At 43.3% G+C, this 25,883-nt stretch overlaps 1 protein-coding gene across 3 annotated transcripts; it reads right to left on the reverse strand.

The window, feature by feature from the left end:
• Window positions 1–5,859: 5,859 nt before the first annotated feature.
• On the reverse strand, window positions 5,860–25,513 carry LYPLA1 (lysophospholipase 1). 3 transcript variants are annotated; one of them, XM_032610196.1, is made up of 9 exons: window positions 25,343–25,513; window positions 24,518–24,549; window positions 18,045–18,110; window positions 16,166–16,213; window positions 14,524–14,594; window positions 12,094–12,167; window positions 10,698–10,799; window positions 9,206–9,382; window positions 5,860–7,628 (listed from the first exon to the last, which is right to left on the reverse strand). In XM_032610196.1, exons 1-9 carry the CDS (start codon window positions 25,409–25,411, stop codon window positions 7,575–7,577), a joined length of 693 nt encoding a protein of 230 aa, XP_032466087.1. In that variant the 5' UTR covers window positions 25,412–25,513; the 3' UTR covers window positions 5,860–7,574. The 3 variants fall into 3 exon arrangements, with proteins under 3 accessions (XP_032466087.1, XP_032466088.1, XP_032466086.1); XM_032610197.1 differs by lacking the exon at window positions 18,045–18,110 and having other exon boundaries at window positions 25,343–25,491; XM_032610195.1 differs by lacking the exon at window positions 24,518–24,549 and having other exon boundaries at window positions 25,343–25,484.
• Window positions 25,514–25,883: the final 370 nt, after the last annotated feature.

The following is a 25,883-nucleotide window of genomic DNA, read 5'->3' on the forward strand; positions in this document are numbered from 1 at the left end:
ATGGCATCAAAATTTGGGTGGGGGGAGAGATTTGCCATCGTTCCTTCAAATATTCTTGCTGCCTCTCTCTTCTCTCCTAGGACTCCATATACTTGATGGGTTCCCACAGTTCTCTTAGGCTCTGTTCATCTTACATATGTAAGATGTAACCATTGGAGAAAACTGGGTGAAGTGTACACAGGACCTTTCTGTACTATCTTCATAATTCCCTGTCAATCTATGAATGCTTCAAAAGAAAAGTTGTGGGTTTCTTATATACAATGGTAGGGATGATAGAAGTTGAAATATTCTATGGTTCTCCTATTTTCGGAAAGTAGATGAGAAATAGTCATTCCATTTAAATATTCACAACGTAAGGCTAACTAAAAAAGAATACAACGATATGTAGCTTCCAAACTTGTAGGGGTGGGGATGAAATAAAGCTCAATTTTTCTGCATCCTCACTAGCATTTGGCATTGACATTATTTTTTATTTTAGCTGTTCTAATAAGTATATAGTGATATTTCATTTTGGTTTTTTCACTTCCCTAATGGTTTAGCGATGTTGAATGTATTTTCATCTGCTCGATTACCATCCGTGTAGCCTCTTCAGTGAGTATCTCTTCATGTTTTTTTGCCTATTTTCTAATTGGATTTTTTTTAACTGTTGAGTTTTGAGAGTTCTTTATATATTATAGGTACTGGATATGTGGGTATGTGGTTTGTAGATATTTTCTCCCAATCTTAATTTGTCTTTTCATCCTCTTAACAGGGTCTTTGAAAGAGCCAAAGTTTTAGATTTTGAGGAAGTCCAATTAATTTTTTTCTTTGAGGTATTATACTTTTGCTGTCTTATTTAGAAACACTTCAAGCCCTAGATCCTGAAGATTTTCTACTGGGTTTTCTTCTATAAGTTTTGTATTTGATGTTTAAGTCTATGATTCATTTTAAATTAACTTCTGTATAAGGTATAAGGTTTAGTTCAAGGTTCACTTCTTTGGCTTTGGATGTCCAATTGCTTCAGCACCATTTGTTGAAAGACTATCATTCCTTCGTTTAATTGCTTTTGTACCTTTGTCCAAAACCATTTGGCTGTGCTTGTGTGGGGCTATTTCTGCTTTATTTTGTTCATCTATGTGTCTCTCTCTGCCAATAACACATAGTTTCGATTTCTGTCACTGTATAGTAAGTCTTGAAATCCAATGGGTTTCTTCCACTTTCTTCTTTTTCAATACTGTTTAATCTATTCTGGTTCCTTTGCCTTTCCATATAAATTTTAGAAAATCTTGTGTATAGTTACAAGAATCTTGCTGGGAGGCTGAGAGGTATTGCATTAACTTTTCTATCCATTTGGGGAGAAGTAACATCTTTACTATATTGAGTCCTCCAATCCATGAACACGATGTTTGTCTCCATTTATTTACATCTTCTTTGATGTCTTTCATCAACATTTTATAGTTGTCAGCCTCCAAATCCTGAACATTTCTTAGGTTTACACTTAGGTACTCTTTTTTCCTTTGGGGCAATTATAAGTAGTACTGTATTTTATATTTTGGGTTTCACATGTTCGTTGCTAGTATATAAAGTACAACTGATTTGGGCAGGTACTTCATTTTTATCGTGTTTCAGCTCCCAAGTTAGTATTAGTTTCACGCAGTCGGTTTTGTTTAGTTACCCAAATGTTTACCACTCTTTCCCCATTCTTTGCATCTCTCCTTTCCTCTGGCTCATTTTTCTTCTGAAAGAACACCTTTTAACAGTTCTGTCAGTATTCTTTTTCTCATACACTTTCTATGTCAAAGTGGTTTTCTTTTGCCCTCACTGTGAAATGAGTTGACCTCTGTAGAAGTTCCCAATCGTCCTTTTCTCTCCCACTTTGATGTTATTCCATTACCTTCTGACCTATGGTGGTGTTTTTCTTAAGTGTTCTGTGTGACAGTGAAAGCAGGCTCTCTCTGGTTGCTATTAAGATCTTTTTCTATGGTATTCAGTTTTGCTTTGCACCATGAAATGTCTCTTTAGAGACTTAGTAGTTTATTTATACTGTTAGTAACATTTTTCTTCCTGAGTTTGAGATTTCTTACCTTTCCTGAAGTCTGGAAAAATGTCAGTCATTTTATCTTCATGTATTGCTTCTCTCCCATTCTCCTCTCTCCTGCAACTTCCATTAAACTTTATATTGGACCTCTTAATTTTACTTTTCTAGTCTCTTACCCTTCCCTTTTGCTTGCTGGGATTTCTCCTGAGTAAATTCCTCAGAGCTTTCTTTCATACACAATTTCACATACACACACGTCTGTTGTGTCTAATATGCAGGGTTTTTTTAAAATATTTATTTATTTGACTGTGCCACGTCTTAGCTGCGGCATGCAGGATCTTTAGTTGCAGCATGTGGGATCTAATTCCCTGACCAGAGATCGAACCCAGGCCCCCATAGTGGGAGTGTGGAGTCTTAACCCCTGGACCACCAGGGAAGTCCCTAGTATGCAGTTTAATTCATCCATTTGAATATTTTTTGTAGGTCAGATATTACAACTCAAAATCTGAAGAACAAGGAGTATGGGGTTTCAGCTTGGGAAGTTGATAAAGTTCTGGAGGTGGATGGTGGTGACCGTTGCACAACAATGTGGATGTAATGAATGCCACTGAACTGTATAATTTTAAAGTAGTTAAAACTGTAAATTTTGTTATATTTTATCACAGTAAAAAATCTGAAGAATAAAAAAAGCACATCCGGGCTTCCCTGGTGGCGCAGTGGTTGAGAATCCACCTGCCGATGCAGGGGACGCGGGTTCGTGCCCCGATCCGGGAAGATCCCACATGCCACGGAGCGGCTGGGCCCGTGAGTCATGGCCGCTGAGCCTGCGCGTCTGGAGCCTGTCCTCCGCAACGGGAGAGGCCACAGCAGTGAGAGGCCTGTGTACCGCAAAAAAAAAAAAAAACACATCCAAGGCTGGCCTTCTCCCCTCCTTTCCTTACCTGCCTCATCCTCTCCCCCATCCATAACCACTTTTATTAGGTTCTTCTTTGCATCCTTCTCGCATCTGAGGTTTTCTTTTAATGCAAAGTCTAGCCAAGTCAAATATATGGTCTTATTTCCTCCCCTTTGTTTTTTACCTTATTTCTTCATCAATAATGTATTCTGAATCCTTCCCAAATTAATACAGAGCATCCTCTGTATTAATTCTTTTTTTATAGCAGTGTAACAATCCATTGTGTAGGCGGAGGGTAGTTTATTTAGCTGGTCCACTTTTATCCCACGTTGGGTTGTTTCAAATATTTTACCATCATAAATAATGCTTCTCCATTAAGATTTTTCACTTGAGTGGTTATTTTTCACTTCTAGACGTTTTCTTTTTCAAAGCTGCATTTTCTTTCTTTCTTCTTCTTTTTTATATATTTATTTATTTATTTTTGGCTGTGTTGGGTCTTCATTGCTGCGGGCGGGCTTTCTCTAGTTGCGGCGAGCGGGAGCTACTCTTGGTTGCGGTGCGCGGGCTTCTCATTGCGGTGGCTTCTCTTGTGGCGGAGCGCGGGCTCTAGGCACGCGGGCTTCAGTAGTTGTGGCACGTGGGCTCAATAGCTGTGGCGCACGGGCTTAGTTGCTCCGTGGCATGTGGGATCTTCCCGGACCAGGGCTCGAACCCGAGTCCCCTGCATGGGCAGGCGGATTCTTAACCACTGCGCCAGCAGGGAAGTCCCCAAAGCTGCATTTTCTGATACTGTGTCCTTCTCACTTGTCTGCTCTTTTCTCTGGCTGGTTAACTCTCTCATAGCATCTATCCTTTTAAAGTTCCTGAGAGCCCAACGATCCCTTTACCTCTTGTGTCATCTCGTGTTCCCGTGTAGGCAGTTCTCTCATAGGCTTCATCCTTTGGGGGTGCTGAGCTCACTTTTGGCAGGGCTAAATTAACCAGCCTGGGTTGAGAATGTCACTCTCCATAAAGCATCTGTTTGGGGACTTCCCTGGTGGCACAGTGGTTAAGAATCCACCTGCCAAGGCAGGGGACAGGGGTTCGAGAGCCCTGGTCCGGGAAGATCCCACATGCCACGGAGCAACTAAGCCCGTGTGCCACAACTACTGAGCCTGCGCTCTAGAGCCCGTGAGCCACAACTACTGAGCCCACACGCCACAACTACGGAGCCCACATGCCTAGAGCCCATGCAGCGAGATAAGTCACCGCAATGAGAAGCCTGCCTAAATAAATAAATAAACAAATAAAAAGAATCTGTTTGCCTCTTCCAGGTGCCCGAGGGTCAGAGCCAGTCTGAGGAAATTCTTTTTTTTTTTTTTTTTTTGCCTTGTCTTGCAGCATGCTGGATCTTAATTCCCCGATCAGGGATCGAACCCAAGCCCAGCAGTGAAAGTGCCGAGGCCTAACCACTGCACTGCCAGGGAAGTCCCCAAGGAAATTGTTGATATTAACTTAGAAGCTTATGTGTTTCCAGGCCACATTAATAGTACACATTCAAAATCCAAATATCTACGAGGACAAGCTTCTGGTTAAACAAATTCAAGTGAAGAACTCCCTTCTCTCTCATTCCGAGCCCAAGCCAAAATAGACAAGCTTTCCCATCACTTCCTGGCAGTCAGACTTTTTTCCAGTTCATACGACAAAGAGCGCAGCCCTTAAAAGGGTGAGTTATTTCTGAGACCCCAAGTCAAGTGTGCCGTGTGGGTTTTAGGTCCCTTTTGAGTTCCCTCTAGGTACCGCAGGATGCAATTTCTTTAGGGCAAGCTGATTTTTACCCTAGTTTATTTAGCATTTCTAGGTGTTTTGAATTATATGAAACATAAGTTTGTGCTGTATTTATTTAGTTATTCATTTATTTATGTTTAGAAGCATTTAAATTACCTCACAGGGGCACAGGGCAAGGCAGGGGACCACAGAGTAATTAAGGCACATCATTTTGAACCCTGGCTCTTACACATAATAGCTCTGTGACCACAGGCAAACAGTTCATCTCTCCAGGGATCAGTTTCCTCTTCTGTAAAATGAAGCTAAGGTTGATGTGAAGGTTATATGAGTAAAGGACAGTACAGTGCCTGCCTGGAATATATTAAGTACTTAACGAATAAACAAATTTTCACTTTTTAGTAAATTTTACGAATAAAATGGTATGTTGTTAGGAGGGCGTCGTGTATCTACTTCTAAAAAGTAGCAATAAGGACTTCAGCAGTAGGCAAACCTCCCAATGACTCACATACATAGACACCGTCGTTACCTGTCGAGACGTAAACAATACCATGCTCTGACCGCATCTGATTGTGAACCAAGAGTTTCAAAAGGATGATGAAATCAAAGATTATCACGTGAAATATGATGCTGCTGTAAAGAAGGATGAATGTAAAAAAGAGCTGAAGCTGACGAGAGCATTACAGTACAGAACTCTCTTACCACGAGGGCTACCCCAAAATGGAACAAGCAGCCTCACAAAAAGGGGAGCTGCCACTTTATTCAAAAGCAGAAGCTGAAGGACTGCTTAAGAGGCAGAACAGACGGGACTCCTTCCTGGGAAGAGTTAGAAATCAGCAGTGAGATAAAAGGAGAAGAAACTACTTGGATAACTGATTTATGACACGAATTTTTAAAAATCCCATGAATACTACATGGAAGGAAAAGACAGAGCGAAACACCAAACTTCTTAAATAGGTTAGGAACACTGAAAATCAAACTGAAGATTTGTTCAGCCTGTTAATAACACTGAGGAATAGGAAGCCTGGGCCCCGCCTGGAGAGAGCCAGGCGGGGGCCACACCACCATCAAACTTCCCTCTCAATGTGTGTTCCTGGGATTACACGGTCGCTTTCCTCCTTTTCCTTACAGACAGCCATTCCAAGGAAACGCAGATGTTAAAAATCATATTCCAAAGAGCCAGTCACAGAAAAGTCAGAATTACATTTTATTTCACATTGATAGAAACTGTGAAAAAGATTTACATCTTCCCACGTTACAGCACATTTCAATGGAATATATTTCTTGCCATAAATTAGATCTTGCTGATTTGTGTAAGTGAAACAACAGTTTACATTCTTCAAGATAAAAGCAAAATGACTTAGTAAATGATTGTTTAAAAACTGTAAATCCAGACACAAACGTATGGCTTCATTATTAACGTCCTACACTGTCCATACGAAATCATTTCCATCATCAAGTAGCCCCCATTTATAAAGATGCGCTCCTAACAGTGTTCTAGTCGGTTGGAATACAGCAGAAAAATTAACAACAGTCCAGAAATATCGGGCGTACATTTTTGCTACATGTTAAACTGGGTGGTAACTACACCATATGTACTGAGTTCTGACTAACTTTTATTACCCATAAACTTGTTTTCAAATAATGTTAACCAATAATCTGAAAAATCTATTTAAAATCAAATAATTGCTACTTTCATGTTTGCACAGAAACTAACTTAAAAAGATCCTCTCTGACTACAGTGAAAATTGCAAATAAGTCCACTGGCAGATAAAAGTAAAGCAAATTTTTCAAATGGATTGTTCATTTCCTACAGCGATCGGTTTCAAACATATGTGCAAAATAAGTAAACTAAAACTCTACGCTGAGGAGAATCCTCTTAGAGCAAATCACCTTGGAAATTACGGTTCGTAAGATCAGTCTTAAATATTTCGGAACATACTAGAATGTGACCTAATTACTCTTTCAGTTAATTACAGAAAAATACAACCACAGAATTATCCTCGTTACCTGTAACTCTGCAGGCCTAAGCTGCAGACAAAGGTCCAGTTTAAGAAGTAGTGTAGAAACTTTGAAGGGATGCCTGGCTTCTTTCTACAAGTATGAATACACTTTCAGTGCCATCACGTCTGTGATTCAGAATGTCAAATTACAGCACGTACTGACAGCAGACGTCCATGGCAAGTAGGCAATACTTGGTCTGTTATGAAGGATAAAAAAGAAGAAAGAACACTTTTCTCTTCTAGAGAGGAAAAAAGAGTATTAAATAGAAATTATATTGAGGAAAGAGAAACCTGGTCCCCAAAATAAGAGGGCCATTAATTGAAGACAGCAATATTTCTTTTTATTGACACTTAGAAGCATTATCCCTATTATTAGGAATAATGTAATAACACCTCATTCTTATTATGCATTATAATCATTAAGTACATATGAACACATATATAAAAATACAGATACTGCATGGTGACTAAGTAATTTGGGAATAAGTCCAGAGTCTTAAGTCACAGCACGCATAGACTTTTTATGTCTTAACTGCTCATTTATACCTGAACAGGTTTTCATTAAGCATACTAATAATTTTCAAGTGATGTAATAAAAAATCTGGTTACGGTATTTTATTATTTTGCTGAATTACATATGAGAGAAAGAAGCTAGCTGCTTCACCTATTTTAATACTAATATATTCTGGATCATGTTATACAAATACATACATAGAAACTTAAAAGATCGTAAATTTCCCATGAGGAGATTTATTTAGTCTGTGTCATTGGTGTGTATTTGCAAAACATTTTAACACTGCAAACATCAGAGGTTTCAAGATCGGGCACAGAAAAAACTTTATACTCTATGACAATGATGCTGGTGTGCGCTGCTCCACAAGGCCTCTTAGTGACGTCAATCAATAGGAGGTAGGAGTTTATCGATGAACTGCTTGATATCCATCATTTCCTGTTTGGAATAAAGGGATTATTAATATGCAGTTACACAAATCAGAAATTAAATACCACTAACTAAAACCACATTTTTACTACAATTATATAAAAAGTGGTGAAAAAGAAATGAGGCACCGATAGAAATTAGAAAACATTTCCCACAATTATTATCGTAATTCAATGATCACTCTCACGTATTATGAAGTCCTATGAAAATGGTCTGCATTTGCACTGCTTGAACAAAATAAAGCACTGGGGGTGGCGGGGGGAGAGGAAGGGGGTCTAAAAGTGACAATAACTACACAGAGAAGACTTGGTATGTACACAACTGCCATCAACCAAGTGTCCGTGCCCAGCTTCTAACACTCCCTCATTAGAATGAGATGCGAAATCAACAGTACCAGATGCTTTGTGCCTTTCCAAAGGATTCACACACAACCAGCCAGCTGAGGCTGAGGGGAGCAGGTCCCCAGGGCAGGCCTGGAGAGACGCAGAGGTGAATCCACCACAGAGGAAACTGCTCGACACCTCCCGCGTGTGGCCCAGCTTTCTCACTTCCCTCAAACACATCTCCTGCTGCCACCGCTAGACCCACACAGGAGCACGCAGGAACCTTCACCCGCATCGCCTCCTCACTCGGGAAAGAAGGCACGGCACGGCGGTGGCCTGTCTCACCCGCCGTGTGGCCCCCACTGCGACCCCACCTCCTCCAGCCCCATCTCCTGTCCCTTCCTGCCCCGAACCGTCCGTCCAGTGTTCTCCAGTGCGGTGAACAGTCTCATCCACACACACACAGCCGCCTGCGTCTGCCCCTTGAAGCCTCAATGTGCTGACTCAGAGGCACCGAGTCTGGAGTCCTGGCATCTGTGTGTTTGTTAAGCTCCGGGGGGCGGGGGCGGGGTGCTTTGAAAATCACTGCTCTGGACCTTCAGCCCCTCCCTCCTGGTACCCGGCGTGTCACCCTTTCTGGATTCAATGCATCATCAGGGGCTCAACTATGTTCTCAGTAATGCCTAGAATCCCAGGTTCCCCGTCTTTCTGGATAAGTCATATTACTACCTGCCTTCTCTGTCCCAAAGCAAATGATTTCGCCAGGCTGACAGGTGCAAAAAATGTTAACTTGGACTGTCTCAATGCTTAGCAATTGATTTTTATTCTAGTCCTTTTCAAGCCTCCAAACCTATCCTGACAACCCTCATTCTTACGATCACCCGTCTCAGTTTTTCAGAGCACTTTTAAAAAACTTCTAATATAACACATATCACATTCTGCTTTCTAAATAGTTACTTGGATAGATATCCTTCTCCCTATTCAAAATTTTCATTTTAAGTAAACTACTTTAGATTTTAACAAAGAAATGATTTTATTTGTCCTTGAATTATTTACAGTGTTTACATGTCATAAGAAATTAGTGAATGTCTGTTGAATTAAGTTGCATAAACTTTGATCTAAGTCCTACTAACCTATGGTTCAATGTGAATTCATTAATTAACTTCTTTAAATCCCCAAGCAGTCAAATGTTATTTATCTTAAAAATATCACATGCAAACAGTTGCAGACGTGTCCCTATAAGCACTGCTTCCAAACACTTACCTGTTGACATGAACTGTGCATCATGCCTCCATAGGTTTTGAAGGTTACATTGGCTGGATTTACCAATGTCTTTAGCCTTTCAGCAGTAAGAGAACCAAACATTAGGGGAACTAAAGGATCCGAATCTCCATGGCACTGAAGAATAGAAATGTCTCTATTCACGCCACTGATAGGACCCTGCAGAGAACAGAACAGGACTATAGGGTCATTTATCCAAGCGTGTGGCGCGTTATGCTCGGCACATACAGGTGCTTTTGCTCACGCGATAGGTTATCTTTGGCCACAGAAATAAAATTCCTCCCATCCTTATACCCCCCCATCTCTTTATTTAGACTTTTATAGGACATATGATTACCCTGCCTTGTACTGTATGTTTTCCTAATGAATCAGTTCCTTGAAACACATCGTATCCTAATCATATGTTCGGGTGGCTGGACACAAGAAGTATGTTTTAGCTGAGTCATGTTCTTTGCAGCTCTTATTTGATTCTTCCATTTTATTTTTTTTTAAGAATGTGTATTTAATTACTTACTTAATTAATTAATTTTTATTTTTGTCCGCGTTGGGTCTTCGCTGCTGCATGCGGGCTTTCTCTAGTTGCAGCGAGCGCACGGGCTTAGCTGCTCCGCGGCACGTGGGATCTTCCTGGACCAGGGACTGAACCCGTGTCCCCTGCATTGGCAGGCGGATTCTTAACCACTGCGCCACCAGGGAAGTCCCTCTTATTTGATTTGAATAAGAAAGTTAATAAACAGCACTTACTATGTGCAAGACACCAAAGGGTTACTATATAGTGATAAGAAAAACCCCCTAGGTTTAAGGATGAATTTGAAAATAAAATAACGCCCGCATCCCCCATGTGTACTATATATTGCTTTATACTGTTGAGTATTTAGAAATTATATTCTACACTAGAATTCTGCCACCAAGCAATGAACATACTGGGCATTCAAAAACATCATTTCTATGTGTAAAGAATAGCCCTAATTTTGATATGTATCTTAAAATGTACCAAAGACTTCAAATACAGAATTTATGACAGTAAGGACTTGCTTCCTCCTTCCCTCTCCCTCCCTTTCTTCCTTTCTCTTTTTAAGGGCTCATTTCTTATTCTATTCCATGCAACCCACGGTAGAGACAGTGTGGTATACAGGTAAAGCCTAGCGATAGTACATCACAGAAGTCTACGGCAGTTCTTTTTAAAAACGGATGACTGATGTAGACTACGGGCCTTGAGTGACACTGACGTGTCACGGTAGGTTCACTGGTTATAACAAATGCCTCCTGTGCTGTGGGATGCTGATGGGGGAGCTGTGCGTGGACAGGGACGCAGGTATATGGACACCTTCTGTACTTGCTGCTCAATTTGTTGTGAACCTGAAACTGCTTTAAAAAAATTAAATTTATTAATAATCATAACGTGACGGTGTCCTGAACATCATCTGCCATCCCTCAGCTCAGTGATGCCGCGCTGCAGGCATGGGTCAGGCACCTGTGGAAAGGAAGCCCGCAGGGGCAGCCAGCAGCTGAGAGCGGTGACGCCGGCCAGCTTCTGCTGTGTGGTCAGTGCCGTGTACAGAGATAAAGCTCCTCCCTGGAAAGACAACACGGAAAGTCAGCGGGACACAACTTCTGCCGGCAGCAACGGGACTGATTCTTGTTATCAACACCATTCATAAAAAAATTGAAGCGGGTGGCTGATGCCCAATACAATAGGCAAACTGGTAGAAATACATGCACGCCCCGCCGCGTCCACAGGACCTGACTCTCCACGGTGAAGACCGTCGTGAGACCACAGCGACTGCCCAACCAGCCAACAGCAGAGCCCGCTGCTGCCCTGACAATGCCGTACGGAAGTTCCGAACTTATAGTTACTATTTTCTTTGTTTTGGCTGCACCATGCATCATGTGGGATCTTAGTTCCCCAACCGGGGATCCAACCCACACCCCCTGCAGTGGGAGCGCGGAGTCTTAAGCAGTGGACCACAAGGGAAGTCCCCTAGAGTAACTATCTCCTCCTCAGCAAACACGCAGGACCAAAATCTGGTCTTAAACTGGTATTACTTTCCAAAACAAGAACTCACGAGAAGAAGCCCACGGCGGACACCTCTGGAGCACTGGCCGCCGGCTCACAACACCCGTATGCTGGGGCCTGCGTGCCCTCTGACCCGTGCTGTAACCAAGACTGACTCTGCTCCCCTCCCAAGGACGACCCCACCGTCTACTCAAGAACGGGAACCACTGAGGGATCCTTGAACATGGGGTGAGGCTGAAGCACCCCCGACCCAGGGACCAGGACAGATGCAGTGGCGGTCAGGAAGCTGCCGGCACAGCCCCTGTGCTGGGGTCGCTTTGTGGGAGTCCCTACCCTGATCTCACCCCACCGGGATTACAGGGAAGTCTGCAGGGCTCGACCACTGGGAATCTGTGACAAACAGAGGGAAGGAATTCTCCTGTCTTCGACCTTTTTATTCCATTGCTCATCTGCTCCTGGGAAGGGGACTTACACCTGCGTTTAGGCAGAGTTTCGTTCAGAGAGGTACAGAGTGTTAACTCAGGCCTAACTGCATGTGTACTAGTTACTTTAGAAAAATACATTCCAGGTTCCAATCAGTTTCCTTAAAAAATTGACTTTCAAGACATAATCTATAGGGTGAAGGCTATCACCGAAGAGAGAAAACTAAAAAAGGAAAAGAGCATGACTCTCTAATTAATCAATCATTATTTCTGGTCCATTCAAACTTAATTCAGCATTAACAGTAAGCAATGTATCAGATTCTATAACATCTTCTAAAAACAGGACTCCTCCATAGAAAAACGATTGAAACTACAGACTTCTAGATAAATATACTGATGACGCTGACATATCACCCAAACTTTTATCTTACCTGAGAAAATCCTCCCAAAATAATTCTGTTAGAAGGAATGCCATTCTTCACCTCTTGGTCTATCAAAGCTTTTACTAAAAATAACATAAAAGTTAAATCACCAATACTTTCCAAGTTAAGCCCACTGATATAATTTAAATAGGAAAAAAATTAATAACAGAAAAGCACAAAGTACATTAAAGGTCAAAACAAGTGAAAAACTTGGAGCACTCTATTAAAATACAAAACTAGAATGGATTTTCAAAAACTCAGATTTTGTAGCTGTTACTTAAACTATTCAATTATTTGTTGCATAATCTGTAAACAAGTTTTTTCTCTCATCAACAGATGGATACGGATAGTCCTTTATCCATGGTCCATTCTGCTCATATACATTTTACAGTTCTTTCTCTTCAATGAACCATAGGCATTTGTACCTAAAAGCTGTTATTTTAAAATCGTAGGTAGTTAAGTAGTTTACATGGTTTGTGACTGACGGTGTTTAAACAGTTCACTATATTATTTAAAAAAAAAGAAAAGAAGACACAGTATACTTTTCCCTATAGCCAATAAACAATGCGGGAGAAAAATCAAATGAATTCTTTTGTTTCTGCAAAATACTCTGACGTGCATCATTAACTGTTTTACTTGATTAACTCCTAGAATTTCCTTTTTCTTTATAATACTATGTTTTTGATAACTGCACCTTTTATAAATTTATCTCCTCTCATTTTTGACATATGTGTAAGTTTCATCTTCTTAAGATGAAACTTGCCAACTCTATGTTTCCTTTTTACCAAAAACCTGCTTTTATTAGAACACTGCAAAAACCCCAAAGTCCAAATTAAACGTTTTTTTCTTTTTGTATAAATTTAGTTCTTAGTTAGAATAGGCTGAAAAGCAAGGGGTACCCTGATGAGTGTGTGGAAAACGGGCTAGAGTAGAGGAGAGGAGTAGAGAGGTGAAAGCCTTGTTGAGAAGCCTGAGGCTTTATTGAGGGGGAACCGCAGGGCCTGGGCGGGAAAGGAGACGCAGGTGGGCAGCAGCAGCCCTGCACTGGAGAGGGGAAGGGAGCTGGGGCCACTTTCCCTCCGTTTCAAATGGCTTCACTCCTCTGGTTACACCAAGCGCTGAGATAAAGTTAAACCAGGTATGGTGACCGCAGTCAGCTGTGGAGTGACGGGTCCTGATTCCAAGCCCTGGACGCACCCCAAGCTCTTTCTTCTTTGTTCACGGGCACATCTTCCCGGCCCCAAATGGAGACACCCCTCATTCCTAACTCTGGGTCTCAACCCGATTCTCTCCAATCAGACATCACGTCAGACACGAAGAATGCCATGGGCCAACCCTACCCGGGGAAGGGACTTTCACCCTGCAACCCACTGGGCCTGGCCGTCTGCTCCACAAGGCCCACCCTCCCTATGTTCCCGGGGTCTGACAACCCACCCCCAGACCCGACATGAGCTCTATTATATGTTGACAAAACCCTAGCTCTAGGAGTGTAGCTTTGATCCACTTTTCGATGGTCCTAAAAGTCAGTGTCCTTGGTTTGACATTCCTTAATATCCAATATGTTTTGAATGCATCTTCCCTGTCTTAAAGTTAAGAGTTCTTCTAAAAAATAAAAAGATTTTTAAAAAGGAACCTACCTACCGGTTTTGGTTTTTAAACGAGTTTTGAAAATTTCCAACAAATGTAAAAATAGGAAGACCGTGCAGGGTTCCCTGGGTACCTATCACCTCACGTCTGTAACGAACACCTCACAGCCAGGCCTGTTGCATCGAGGCCACCACGTCATCACCCAGGTCATGAGGGAGGCCGGCCTGGCCACCACGCTGTCTACTTGTCAATGTTGCAGTACATACGGGTCAAAGACACACGTGCTTCTGGGCATGGGCTAAAACCAGACCTCTCCCGATAAGTTAGTGTTCTTTATGCTTTCACCCCACAAGTAAGCGGGGTTACCATGTTCATAAGCGAGGACATGACTGGAGACCCTGCAAAGCAGAGCTCATACCATTACAGGAGTGCCCAGTGAGATGATTTATAGGAATCGCCTGGCAGGTCCAGTAGTGTTCGAGCAGGGGCCCCTCACTAAAACTAACCATTACCATAATTTTCATTATATATCATGACATCATTTGTAGCCTTATCTATGTCCTTATTTCAAATCTCTTTAATGACCATAACTGGCCACAGCCATCAAACATGCTGCGAATTTCTCCACTGGCCTATGTCAATCAAAGCAAAACGACGCATCCGACAGCACTCAAGCCTGACAAGTGCCGTTCCTCCCCACATGCCTCACCTTCACGGGCCATAATTAACGAGTCAAACAAGACAGTGAGCCGTCAGAAAGGAAGGACAGCACCACCTGCGTTTAGATAGTATGTACTATTTCATCAACAACAATAGCACGACTGAATCTACTATAAAACTTCCCTTACTTACCACGTTCTGCTGCCTGTTTAACTCCAGTTTCATCTTCCTGTGAATCCGGTGAGAGCCCAATGATGTCAAACCTGGAAAATAAGGCAAAATTCTAAAAGATTCCACATGCCACAACTAAGACCCGGCGCGGCCAAAATAAATAAATATTAAAAACAAAAAACAAAAAAACTGTCTCTGGAGGCCAAACGGTCAACTTAAATGCGTGAATGTGACATCCTGTAAGTTTCCCTCACACCAACTAGATACAGATTGTATTAAAAAGTCACAGTACCACATAATTTTAAGGTAGAAACACCTGGAGAATGACCTAGTCCAACCTGACACCTGACAGGAGTCTCAAACCACAGCCCTAAGATCTTTGGAATAAACTCCAGCCCCTCACTTCCCTCCTAGTGCATCGTAAGTCAGCCGTCCGGAAAGAGCTACTTCACCACGGCACCTGCGCACGCACGGCCCACACCTACTGCACACAGGCCACCTCCATCCACATTCTGCAAAACCCGTCACCACGCACTGCAGCGACCTCAAACAGGAGGCTGGGCGGCCCTCCTTTGGCCCCGACTACCTCGCTACCCGCTCGGTGCTTCCACTATGGTCTCGAGCAACGTGAGGTAGAAACTTTGCTTCTGGATAGGAATTCTGCCAGAGAGGGAAGGTGGAAGAATCAAAGGTCAAGGTAGGCAGGAACCTGTAAAAGTTGCCAAGCAATGTCCAGCAGATAAAAACGAAGGTGCAGGGTGGGTCAGAGGTGAGTGGGAACAAGCAGAGGACAAGGTGGCGACAGGCTGGAGTCCCCACGAGGCCTCAACAGGCAGTGCAGAGACGGGGGAGCAAACTCACAGGGGGAACAACTACGCTCGACAGTCAGGTCTGAAGTAAGCGCCTTCAGAGATGGAACAGTTCCAGACGACAAAGCCCAGGGGATGCTGTGGGTGCCTGAAGCTGAGAGAGGAAAACGTCAGCGGAAAGAGAAGAGTCCAGGAAGTGACAAGCCGGTCAAGGCTTGTGAATGGGTCACTGACATTGGATGCCATAGTCACCTGAAAGGTAAGACGGTGGCAGGAGCTAGAGGGGAAAGGGAAATAGGAATCAGGTGTCAAAGTCATCAGTTTTGAACAGACCTGACGGCAGAGTCTCAGAGCAGCAGGAAGAAAGCATGGTCTGTAAGTGGCTCAGAGAACAAAGAACCGACTGTAAAGCATACAGGGAATGCCTGACATCATGAATGTCTTAAGAGGGCTCAACAGGAATTGCTTTCCTTAAAAACTGGCCAGCTCTCCAGGAAGGCAAGAAGGTGGGAGGTGGAGAGGCCGCGGCTTCACCAGGGTGGATGCCACACGGGCGCACGAACACGTTTGGGTACTGAAATCAACAAAGGTTTATCAAGCAGTGAGAGGTGCTCTCTGCGGTATCTCTATCCACCCACTCTCTCCTGTTTCTCTACCTGTTGGTGCAGCTCCTTAAGCTCCTTAAGATTTACCCCAAATCTAACATATAAAGCCTGAAATAGTCGAATAAAGGTTAAATTTATATAACTTTGCAACTTAAAAATAATTAAAAATTGCTATACGCAAAAGCACTTCTGATTTTAAAAAAAAGTATAAGTAAGAAGTTCTTATTGAATAAGTGAAGTCTTACTTACCAAGAAGGCATGGCCATGTTCATATTTAATGTTACAGGCATAACCGGTCTACATGGGGAAGAAAAAGAAAAGGAAAAATAAGTATAGTATACCAAAGTACAAAACCTGATAAATTCCATCAACTGAAGATGATTACTTGAGGCTCTCACAAAGTTGAATGCTACAATTTGAATAGATGAGCTGCTTCACTGCACGTACACCTGCACAATTCTGTTCTCCACGCCCTCCAAATGGTTCTCAAGACAGAGCCGCAGCTGGAAGGGACTAAGCTTGGCGAATAAACAACATCTTCCTTCTTCAACATCTTTATTTGATACTTTCAAACCAGACACGAGAAGGAAAACAGTAACCAAGACAGATGGAAATTTCTGAGACTCTGACTAAGGGCCTAAGGATACAAGCAACTTACTGCACAGGAATGGTGGCATCAATTCCCATAGGCTCAAATTACATTTTTGCTTATTTTCTAGTTCTTAGCTATGTACCTGCTTGTTTAAGAGACCTCTAAATAAATAAGGGAAATATAAGTCTTGCCTAAGTGTCCATTATACCCAACTCAATTCTGTGATGAAAAACTTGCTGGACAACCTGAATGCAGCTAGGTACAAAAGGAAAGAAAAACAAATACACTCTAACTACATCTCACCACCATCCTCCTGACTCATGAAACAAGTTTACCTTAGAGGTCACAAAATCTTAGCAAAATTTCCATGAAAACATAAACTTCCCTAGGTTGGGAAATAGCCTTAAACTAAATTCAATCTTGGAGCCAATAACAGTGTAGCAGAAATTCCAACACCATCAAGAATTCTGTCTTGCAGACACAGAGAACAGACTTGAGGACACAGGTGGGAAGGGGAGGCTGGGACATAGTGAGAGAGTGGCATGGACATATATACACTACCAAATGTAAAATAGATAGCTAGCGGGAAGCAGCCGCATAGCACAGGGAGATCAGCTCGGTGCTTTGTCACCACCTAGAGGGGTGGGATAGAGAGGGTGGGAGGGAGACGCAAGAGGGAGGGGATATGGGGACATATGTATACGTATAGCTGATTCACTTTGTTATAAAGCAGAAACTAACACACCATTTTAAAGCAATTATACTCCAATAAAGACAAAAAAAAAAAAAAAGAATTCTGTCTCTGGCATGAGTCAGATTAATAAGGACACCGCAACCCCTTCAGGATAAAAAGAGGGGGGATGTTTTCTTACATAATCTCGTATTTTTCCTCTTTCACATTTATCGACTCTGCTGCTACGACCACTTCCAAGGATGAATTACTAAGCTATCAGCATGTATCTCACCCCACCTGTTTCTCCATGGCTACTGCTTCTCAGCACACTTTGACCTAAGACTTGTTCATCTTAGTGATTTTCTGAGTTTGCTCAAAACTTACTAGTTTCTTTCTGACACAAACAAATGTCTTCAGAATTCAAAACCAAACCTAACAGTCTCCAGAGTCTGTGCTCTTTCCACGCTGCATCACATTGCCTCTAACTGATCAAATTTAGGCGTGTTTTCAAGGTAGTAGAGATTTCTCCCGAACCTGATAGGTAAATCCCCTTCAGAGACAGCTCATGGATGTCCTGAGAACTTAACAGGCACTTGTACGTCTACAAAAATTTTTCTGGCTGTGAGTTCAACTGATCTCCAAGAGAGCATTATTTTAAATTTCTCAACAAAAAAGATAAGAAAAAAATTCAACGTAACCAGGACACATTTTAGTTTCATGGAACTTACTAATCTTTATTTTGAAGCTGAACATTTAAAAGATAAAAATTAATTATATTCAAATGCTTTGCTGGAAAAGTAAAGCTATCACGATTGTTCCTCTCCAGACTCTGAATCCCAAGCCTGAAAACTGAAAATACTTACGCGTGCGGGCAGATATATTTGATGTGGGCGCTTCTGATAGCCGCAAAGGCTTCTGCCCACCCATGCCTGGTGGAGAAACCATATGAATAACGCCATTAGATATTGCTTTAAATTCCAGTAAGTTAATAACAGAAGAGTAAATCTGTGAGGGTAAATTTCAACCCCTTAAAAGACCACTACCAACCTAGAAACAACCCAAAGCTTATGATTTCAGCTTCACCTGCGGATAAAAACGATCTCTCGTGATTCCTGAAGAGCAGTGTTTTCTCTTGCATATACTTCACTGGACTTTATAATTTATAAAATACATTTTTTAATCTCTTTATAACTTCCCAACAATGTGCCTAACAAAGTAGGCAAGACAGATGATATAATTCATTTTATATGAAGAAAAAATTCTCAGAGGAGTAAAGTAAAGCAGCTGTCTGATATTTCTCCATGCTTACTACACCATTAAAAATAACAACCTTATGGGGCTTCCCTGGTGGCGCAGTGGTGAAGAATCTGCCTGCCAATGCAGGGGACGCGGGTTCAAGCCCTGGTCCGGGAAGATCCCACATGCCACGGAACAACTAAGCCCGTGCGCCACAACTACTGAGCCTGTGCTCTAGAGCCCGCGAGCCACAACTACTGAGCCCACGTGCCGCAACTACTGAAGCCCAGCACGCCTGGAGGCCATGCTCCACAACAAGAGAAGCCACTGCAATGAGAAACCCACACACCGCAAGGAAGAATAGCCCCCGCTCGCCACAACTAGAGAAAGCCCGCGCACAGCAACGAAGACCTAACGCAGCCAAAAAAAGTTGAAAAAATAACTTTAATTAACATTCTCTCCTTATGCATATATGTACATATATATGTTCAAAACAGAATATGAGACGTCATCAAAATCCTTCTGGCCAGAAATAAACAGTTAATCTTTCTACATATTTCCTTCCAACTTTTTCCATGCATATCACTTGAGAAATAGATACAGATTTCACAAGAATGGGATCATACTATACATACATACAGCTCCCTGTGTCTTTACACTTGACATTACACCTGATACTTTCCACATATTACCTCTATTAGAGGGTAAAATAAAGGTAACTTAAGACCTTTTTGGATTAAGTAGTTTTGAAATAAATGTTAAATGCTTCTCTATTAACTACTTCTCTATTCTAATCCGCCTTCCCCCAAAGTGTTAAGGAAATACAGAAAAATTAATAACATTTTGAACATTAACACTTATGTAACACTGCTCTGAGTCAGGCACTATTCTTTAAGTCATATATGGGTGCATGCATGTGCGCATGTGTGTTTCCATGTGGGTTCGTGTGTGTGTGTATGTGAGACTTTAGTGTGAAAAGTACAAAACATGTTGAAAGAAATGAAAGAAGATCCATATAATGGACATCCTGCGCTCTGGAAGACTTAATATTCTTCAGATGGAAGTGCTCCCCAAATGGACCACAGTCAATGCAATCTCTACGAGAACCACAGCTGGCTTTGCAGAAACTGACAAGCTAACTCTAAAATTCATTTGGACACTCAAGAGACCCAGAATAGCCGATCTTGAAAAAAAAATATTGTTGGAGGACTCACACTTCCCAATTTCAAGTTACTACAAAGCAACAGTAATAAAGATTGTGACACTGAAAAGACATACAAATCAATGAAATAGATTTGAGAATACAGAAATAAACCCTCACATTTATGGCCAGTTTATTTCTGAACAGGGTGCTGAAACAAATCAATGGGGAAGGAATAGTCTTTTCAACAAAAGTAACTGGAATAAGTGGAAACCCACATGCAACAGGATGAAGCTAGACTCCTACCTCACACCATGTACAAAAATTAACTCAATATAGCAAAGACCTAAACGCAGGAGATCAAACTATAAAACTCCCAGAAGAAAACATGCGAAAATCTTTGTGACCTTGGACGTGGCAAAGGTTTTTTAGACGTGAAGACAAAAGCACAAGCAACAAAGGAAAATACTTTAGTAAGTAATAAACGAGTAGGAATCTTGGGTTCTAGCCCCAACTCTGTCTCTATCTAGAAGTGTGGCCTCAAACAGTTCATTCAGTCCAGTGGTTTTCGAAAATGTGGTGCCGTCTGGGAACTTGTTAAAAAGTCTGAGTACACTGGTTCCTCGATTCCAGCCCAACACCACAGAGTTTTTCCTAGTCGTCCCCCTCCCCGTATTCGTAATTCCGCGAGAAACCTGGCTTCAGCTCTGGCAGCTCTGGGCCAGCAGTGCAGGTTGGGACCTGCCTCCCCACAGGTGCCCCACCCATAGTCATGTTTCTTGCGTGGGAACACCCCCTCCCCTCACAGCTGACCGTGACACCGGAAAGCACAGCTCTGACGAAGGGGAGCGGGGAAGGAGAAAGCCAGGCCCTCTTCATGGAAACCCCTCCCTCCCCTCCGTATATTCCAGGCGTCGCTGGTCTGTATTGCCCACCTGTGTGAGATTTTTCTAGGCCACATTGTGAAAGTTTACAAAACAGAGTTTCAAAGGCAGAAGTGGTTAAGTGGGTCAGATCTTACTGAGAGGTCAAATAAGGAGAGGATTGAAAATAATACTGTAGACTGTCAACAAATAAATACCAAATGAAGGAATTTTTTAAAAGAGCATTATTTGGCAACCATCACAATAATAGATCCAGACAGCAATCGTTAATGGGTGCTAAATCCACAGGTGAAAAATTGGTGAGAAACAGATATTTTCATAAAATCCAAGTCTCTCCCCACAAAACACTTTTTAAGTGCAATTATATTTATTAATTTTACTGTGGAGAAACCTGGCAGACACTACCTTAACCAGATAATGAAACACAGTATCATCAACAAAGGCGCAAAAATCAACACAGTGTGGTCCCAGGACCACCACGGCAACCTCTGCAGTGTCCCTGCCGAAAGGGAGAAGTCATATAAACCCAAACTGAGGGACATCCTACCTAGGAACTGGCCCATAGGGGAAGAGTGTCAAGGTCACCAAAGACAAGAAAATGGACTGCTCAGGACTGAAGGAGCCTCAGGAGACGTGACAGCTCAATCTAACTTGAGATCCTGACCCATAAAGGACACCACTGGGTCAACCCAGGGAAACGCAAGTGGGGCTGGTGGATGTGATGGTAGCTTCAGATCAGTGTTAACGGCCTGATTGACGGTTACACCATGGCTACGTGGCCATGTCCTTGTACTTACAAAATACACACTGAAGCTCTATGGAGTCATGAGGCAACATGTCTGCAACTTATTCTCAAGCGTGTGAGAAATGTTAACAACTGCGTAATCTGAGTGACAGGTAGAAGGACCTCTAAATACTATTTCTGCAACTTTCATGTAAATTTGAAGTTATTTTAAAAGTAGTAGTTAAAAATTTTACATGACAACACACCGAGGGAATGTAACTCTCGAAGTAAATCTATGAGTCCAAACTACACAAGTGGGGAGGGGCAAGCTAATAGACATCAAAGGAGTGGCAGGATTAAAAAATCACATCACAGTAACAACCTACTCCAGCAAGAATCATCCACAGACGCGAAAAATATCAGGTGAAAGTCTGATGTACGATTTGCATCTCCCCACGACTCACTCTACCTACACAGGGAGAATAGGTGCCTTAGAGAGACGCAGAGGAAGAAAGAGACCACCTTTATCACGTGATCCAGGTCGGCATCAGTAGTGGAAGGGACGGTCCCACCTGCCTCCTGACGTGATGCAATGAACAGGCCGTACCATATACATGGTGTTCGTATCAAAAATGCACAAGCTGAACGTCATCGTGAGGAAATGTCAAATAAACCTAAATGGAGAGACCAGCCTGATCCCTGCAGAAACGTCCATGTCACGAAGGCCAAAGAAGAGCCGAGGGACTGTTCCAGATTAAAAGAGACTGAAGAGCTACAGCAGCTCAGCGCAGTGCGGCTGGGATGGAAGTGCAGGCGGACGGGATTACTGCAAAGGACACGACTGGGGCAGCTGCCAAGGTCTGGTAGACGACAGACTAGACCGGATAACAATGTTAAATGGCGCTGAATCTCCTGAATTTGGTAATTTTCTGTGGTTATGTAAGAGACTCTGCTTGTTCTGAGGAGATACATGTTGAAGTCTGGAAATAAAGAATCATGGCATCGGCAATTTATTCTCCCAAGTTTTGGCAAACACAGTAGCATATTCGATAGAGATCAGTGAATCTGAGTAGAAGGTTTTAAGGAATCTGTTTTATTCTTGCAACCCTTCTATAAATTTGAAAGCATTTCAAAATAAAACAGTTTTAAAAGGCTATCAAAAATAAATATGTATCTCTGGGTTGTTCAACTGTTTTTCACTCTCTTCTCAAGCATATTTGTATTTGAATTTTTTTTTACAAGACAAATGTAACATTTTCATAATCATAAGACAAGCTGTTTTTATTTTGGAAGGAAAACTGATCTTATGCAATATAGTTTGCACTAACACATTTTATTATACATGTTATGCATAGAAACAATTTTGTGGTCAGATGTGTTTCCTGCAGAACTTTCCAGAGCTTTAAACATGCTAGTGCATACCCAGTAAATCTTCTAGAGGAGAATATGCCGTATCATATTTCCTAGACACTAAGATAAAATCTAAGTGGCACCACTGACAAAAAGCCTTTTATATATAAAAAAAAAATCACCACCACAATAAACACACATATCGTAAGATGAATACCCATCTCAGTAACATAAAAATGTGGGGGAAATGACATATTAGAATTGAGAAAATATAGAATTATACAGGGTCCCCCAATCTTATTTGGCCATCAGAGACTTTTCATGAGAACACAGACTGCAAGACCCAAGCTCCCAGACAGCACACCTTGGCTGGTCCTGCAAAAAAAGAACCTTAACCAAGAAAGGCAAAGCTGCCCATTTTCATAGCTGAGTCGCTTAATCCCTATCATCCTCTACGGTAACCTGACAAAAGAACTTTAGTGCTCCAAAAAGTAACTCAAACATTGAATTGCCACTTGTCAGATCGGCTGGTTCTGAATTTCGTCATGTGCTCATGGAAGCAATCTAGCGTCAGCTTTCTTTGGTGCCATCCCCCAAAGTAAATACTGTCAGAACTGGAGACCTCTAATTCTCTATATAAACTTAATTCTTAGTCAAGATGTCATGGCTGCTCTTGGTGTTTTGTTTTTTTTTTTTTTTTTTTTTTGCGGTACGCGGGCCTCTCACTGCTGTGGCCTCTCCCGTCGCGGAGCACAGGCCCCGGACGCACAGGCTCAGCGGCCATGGCTCACGGGCCCAGCCGCTCCGCGGCATGTGGGATCCTCCCGGACCGGGGCACGAACCCGCGTCCCCTGCATCGGCAGGCGGACTCTCAACCACTGCGCCACGTGGGAAGCCCCGCTCTTGGTGTTTTTAATCTCACATTGTTCATTTTTTTCATCACTTTCACTCTTAACTTTGGTCTAAAGAATCTGGCTAAACTGGGGTCCACAGAGAATCTGTCTACAACTGAAGATTTTACCCCCGGACTGATTCTTCAGACCCTGAACCTCTCTTTATTGGGAAAGTTACAGGTGAGCTAGATCCTCCCTGGGTCTCAGCATCAAGAAGGGTTTGGTGATAAAACAGAGCTCCTCTAAAACCTCTGTTTAGAAAAATAAATAAATAGTAAAGTAAGTCTGTCCTTTTCATAGGACTACCTGATGGCCAGAAACAGTCCTATAACCTTTCCCATAACTCCATGCAAGGCATGTGTCATGTACCTCTACTTGGAAGGCATAAAAGGATATTAGGAATCACTTTCAAGAATTAATCTGGCCCAGTGCCTCCTTGCAAAGATTTAATAGTTTCTTGGCTATCTTATCAAAATTTATCTTCACTTTTCCTCTAATTCTTCAATTTTGTAACAATGTTATAACAATAATTTGATCGAAGTTTCAAACAGATAACAACTGATTTAAATTTTAAAAAGCTCTCAATATAGAAAGAGACTGAGTGAAAGATAAACCATGTGGCTACAGTTAGCACAACAGAATGTGTTTGATAAGCCTCCAAACAAATCTTTGAGCTGCATTCCCTGCCCTTCAGCTGATGTTTTTCTTTTAAGGGAACATCGGAGCTCTCATTCAGAATGTTCACATTGCTATTATCTCACTTATCAAAATCAACTAGTTCTTCTCAACCTGCCCTGAAATTTTACCTCCTCCGGAAAGCTGTCACTTGCATCTCTACAAACATACCATCCATCTCTGGTATCCACTACCCACGGCAACTCAAGGAGGAGTTTGCAGTTTTAATATGTTCCAGACAGAGGAGGTGAAGAATCACAAAACAAGAGGATGAGGGGAAAATTCTGGGGGTTTTCAAAAAAAGAAAGGATTCTATCTCATGACTGGACTGTACGAAATATGACTATCAATCTATTTTTATACAATCCTAGAATTCTTTGCTCATGTAGAGTGGCATGACCCGTTTCATTAGGGTACTAACAATGGTACCTACCCTGTGTCTCCCAATCCATGAAGGAAAATCACCTAGAACGGAAGAGGAACAATGAGTAAGCAATGCCTAAATAAACCCAGCGGAATGTTACACACTCCAGCGCCCCAGTTAAGGTGGAGGCCGGAATCACAGAACACTACCTTCAGCAAGTTAATCAATCTCTACAGACCTCGCGTAAGGGGCAAAAGCACTTAACGTCTCTCGGTGCAGCTCCTAAGATAATTAACGTGGCATTTTAGCACTTAAAGAGGTCCCAGTTAGACAGGCTTCTGGGCAAATGATCACATTCCAAGAAAAATCGTTTTGTCCCTTTCAGGTCAAACCATGAAAGTTCTCACGCGTACAGTAGAATTTCTCCATCCCAAAAGGGAGCTTTCCGGCGGCTAAAAGTAAGTTTGAGATCCTCACGCACAAGTTTCCTAAGGAACAGCACCTCTGATCGAAAAGGACACTAAATCTTCAAACTTCTTTAACTGAGGACAGGGGTGCAAGGTGACACAATCAAGGCATCTCCCTCATGCACAGACAAGGCAGCAACGTGCTCCAGAGCCACCTGGAGTTGGGGCGCCGTCCACTCAAGCGGGTGCCTCCGGGGTCCCGGGGCGGATCCGCGCGCAGGGCCCGGGGGATGCGGGGCCGGGAGCCCTGGGCCTCGGAGCCGCCCGCCCGCCCGCCGCGACCCCGCCCCCTCCGCACACAGCCCGGCCGGGCGGCGCCCACCACCGCGCCCGACCCCCCCCGGACCGCACGTCCCGTCCCAGCCCCGGCCCGCCGCCCACCGGCCCGCGACGCGACCCCTCGCGAGGCCCCCAGCGCCGTACTCACCACGGCGGTGGCCTTCCGGACGGCGGGCACGATGGCGGGCAGCGGAGCCGACATGTTATTGCCGCACATACACCAGCTCCACCGACCGCGCGTCGGAAGCGGAAGGCGGAGCGGGCGCCTGGCCGCTGCCCAAGGGGGTGCATGCGCCGAGTCCGGCCCGCCCACGGGCGCGCGCTCAGGCGCGTGCGCGCCCGCGCCGCGCCGTCCCCCGCCCCGCCCCGCCCCGCCGCGCCCCGCCGGTCGCCCCGCGCGTCAGTGCCCGGCCGCCCGACGCCGCGCTGGCCGCGGCAGAGGGCGGCCCGAGCTGACCTCCGGTCCGCGGGCCGCGCGTGCTCAGTGCGGGCGGCCGGTCTGGGGGGCGGGGCCGCGCGGTCACTCCCGACCCCACTCACTTGCAAAGGTCGGGAAGGACTGGACTTGGGGAGCAGCTTCTGCGGTATTTCCACTGGGGGCTGCACAGGTGTGTAGTTTGGGGGCCCGCGCCTCGCCTCCTTTAAACTGCAACTGGAGAGGGAAGCACTCAGTTGTCACCGAGTTTCCA

The sequence above is a fragment of the Phocoena sinus genome, chromosome 17 (assembly GCF_008692025.1).
Source record: "Phocoena sinus isolate mPhoSin1 chromosome 17, mPhoSin1.pri, whole genome shotgun sequence".
NCBI lineage: Eukaryota > Metazoa > Chordata > Mammalia > Artiodactyla > Phocoenidae > Phocoena > Phocoena sinus.

Bases quoted from the DNA above. Each gene is read 5' to 3' on its own strand.
- LYPLA1 (XM_032610196.1), bottom strand. From the start codon at position 25,411: ATGTGCGGCAATAACATGTCGGCTCCGCTGCCCGCCATCGTGCCCGCC. The intron at 24,550-25,342 runs GTGAGTACGGCG...CTTCCGTTCTAG, and splicing joins TCCGGAAGGCCACCGCCGTG to GTGATTTTCCTTCATGGATT. The intron at 10,800-12,093 runs GTAAGATAAAAG...TTGTCTTTCCAG, and splicing joins TTTTGGGAGGATTTTCTCAG to GGAGGAGCTTTATCTCTGTA.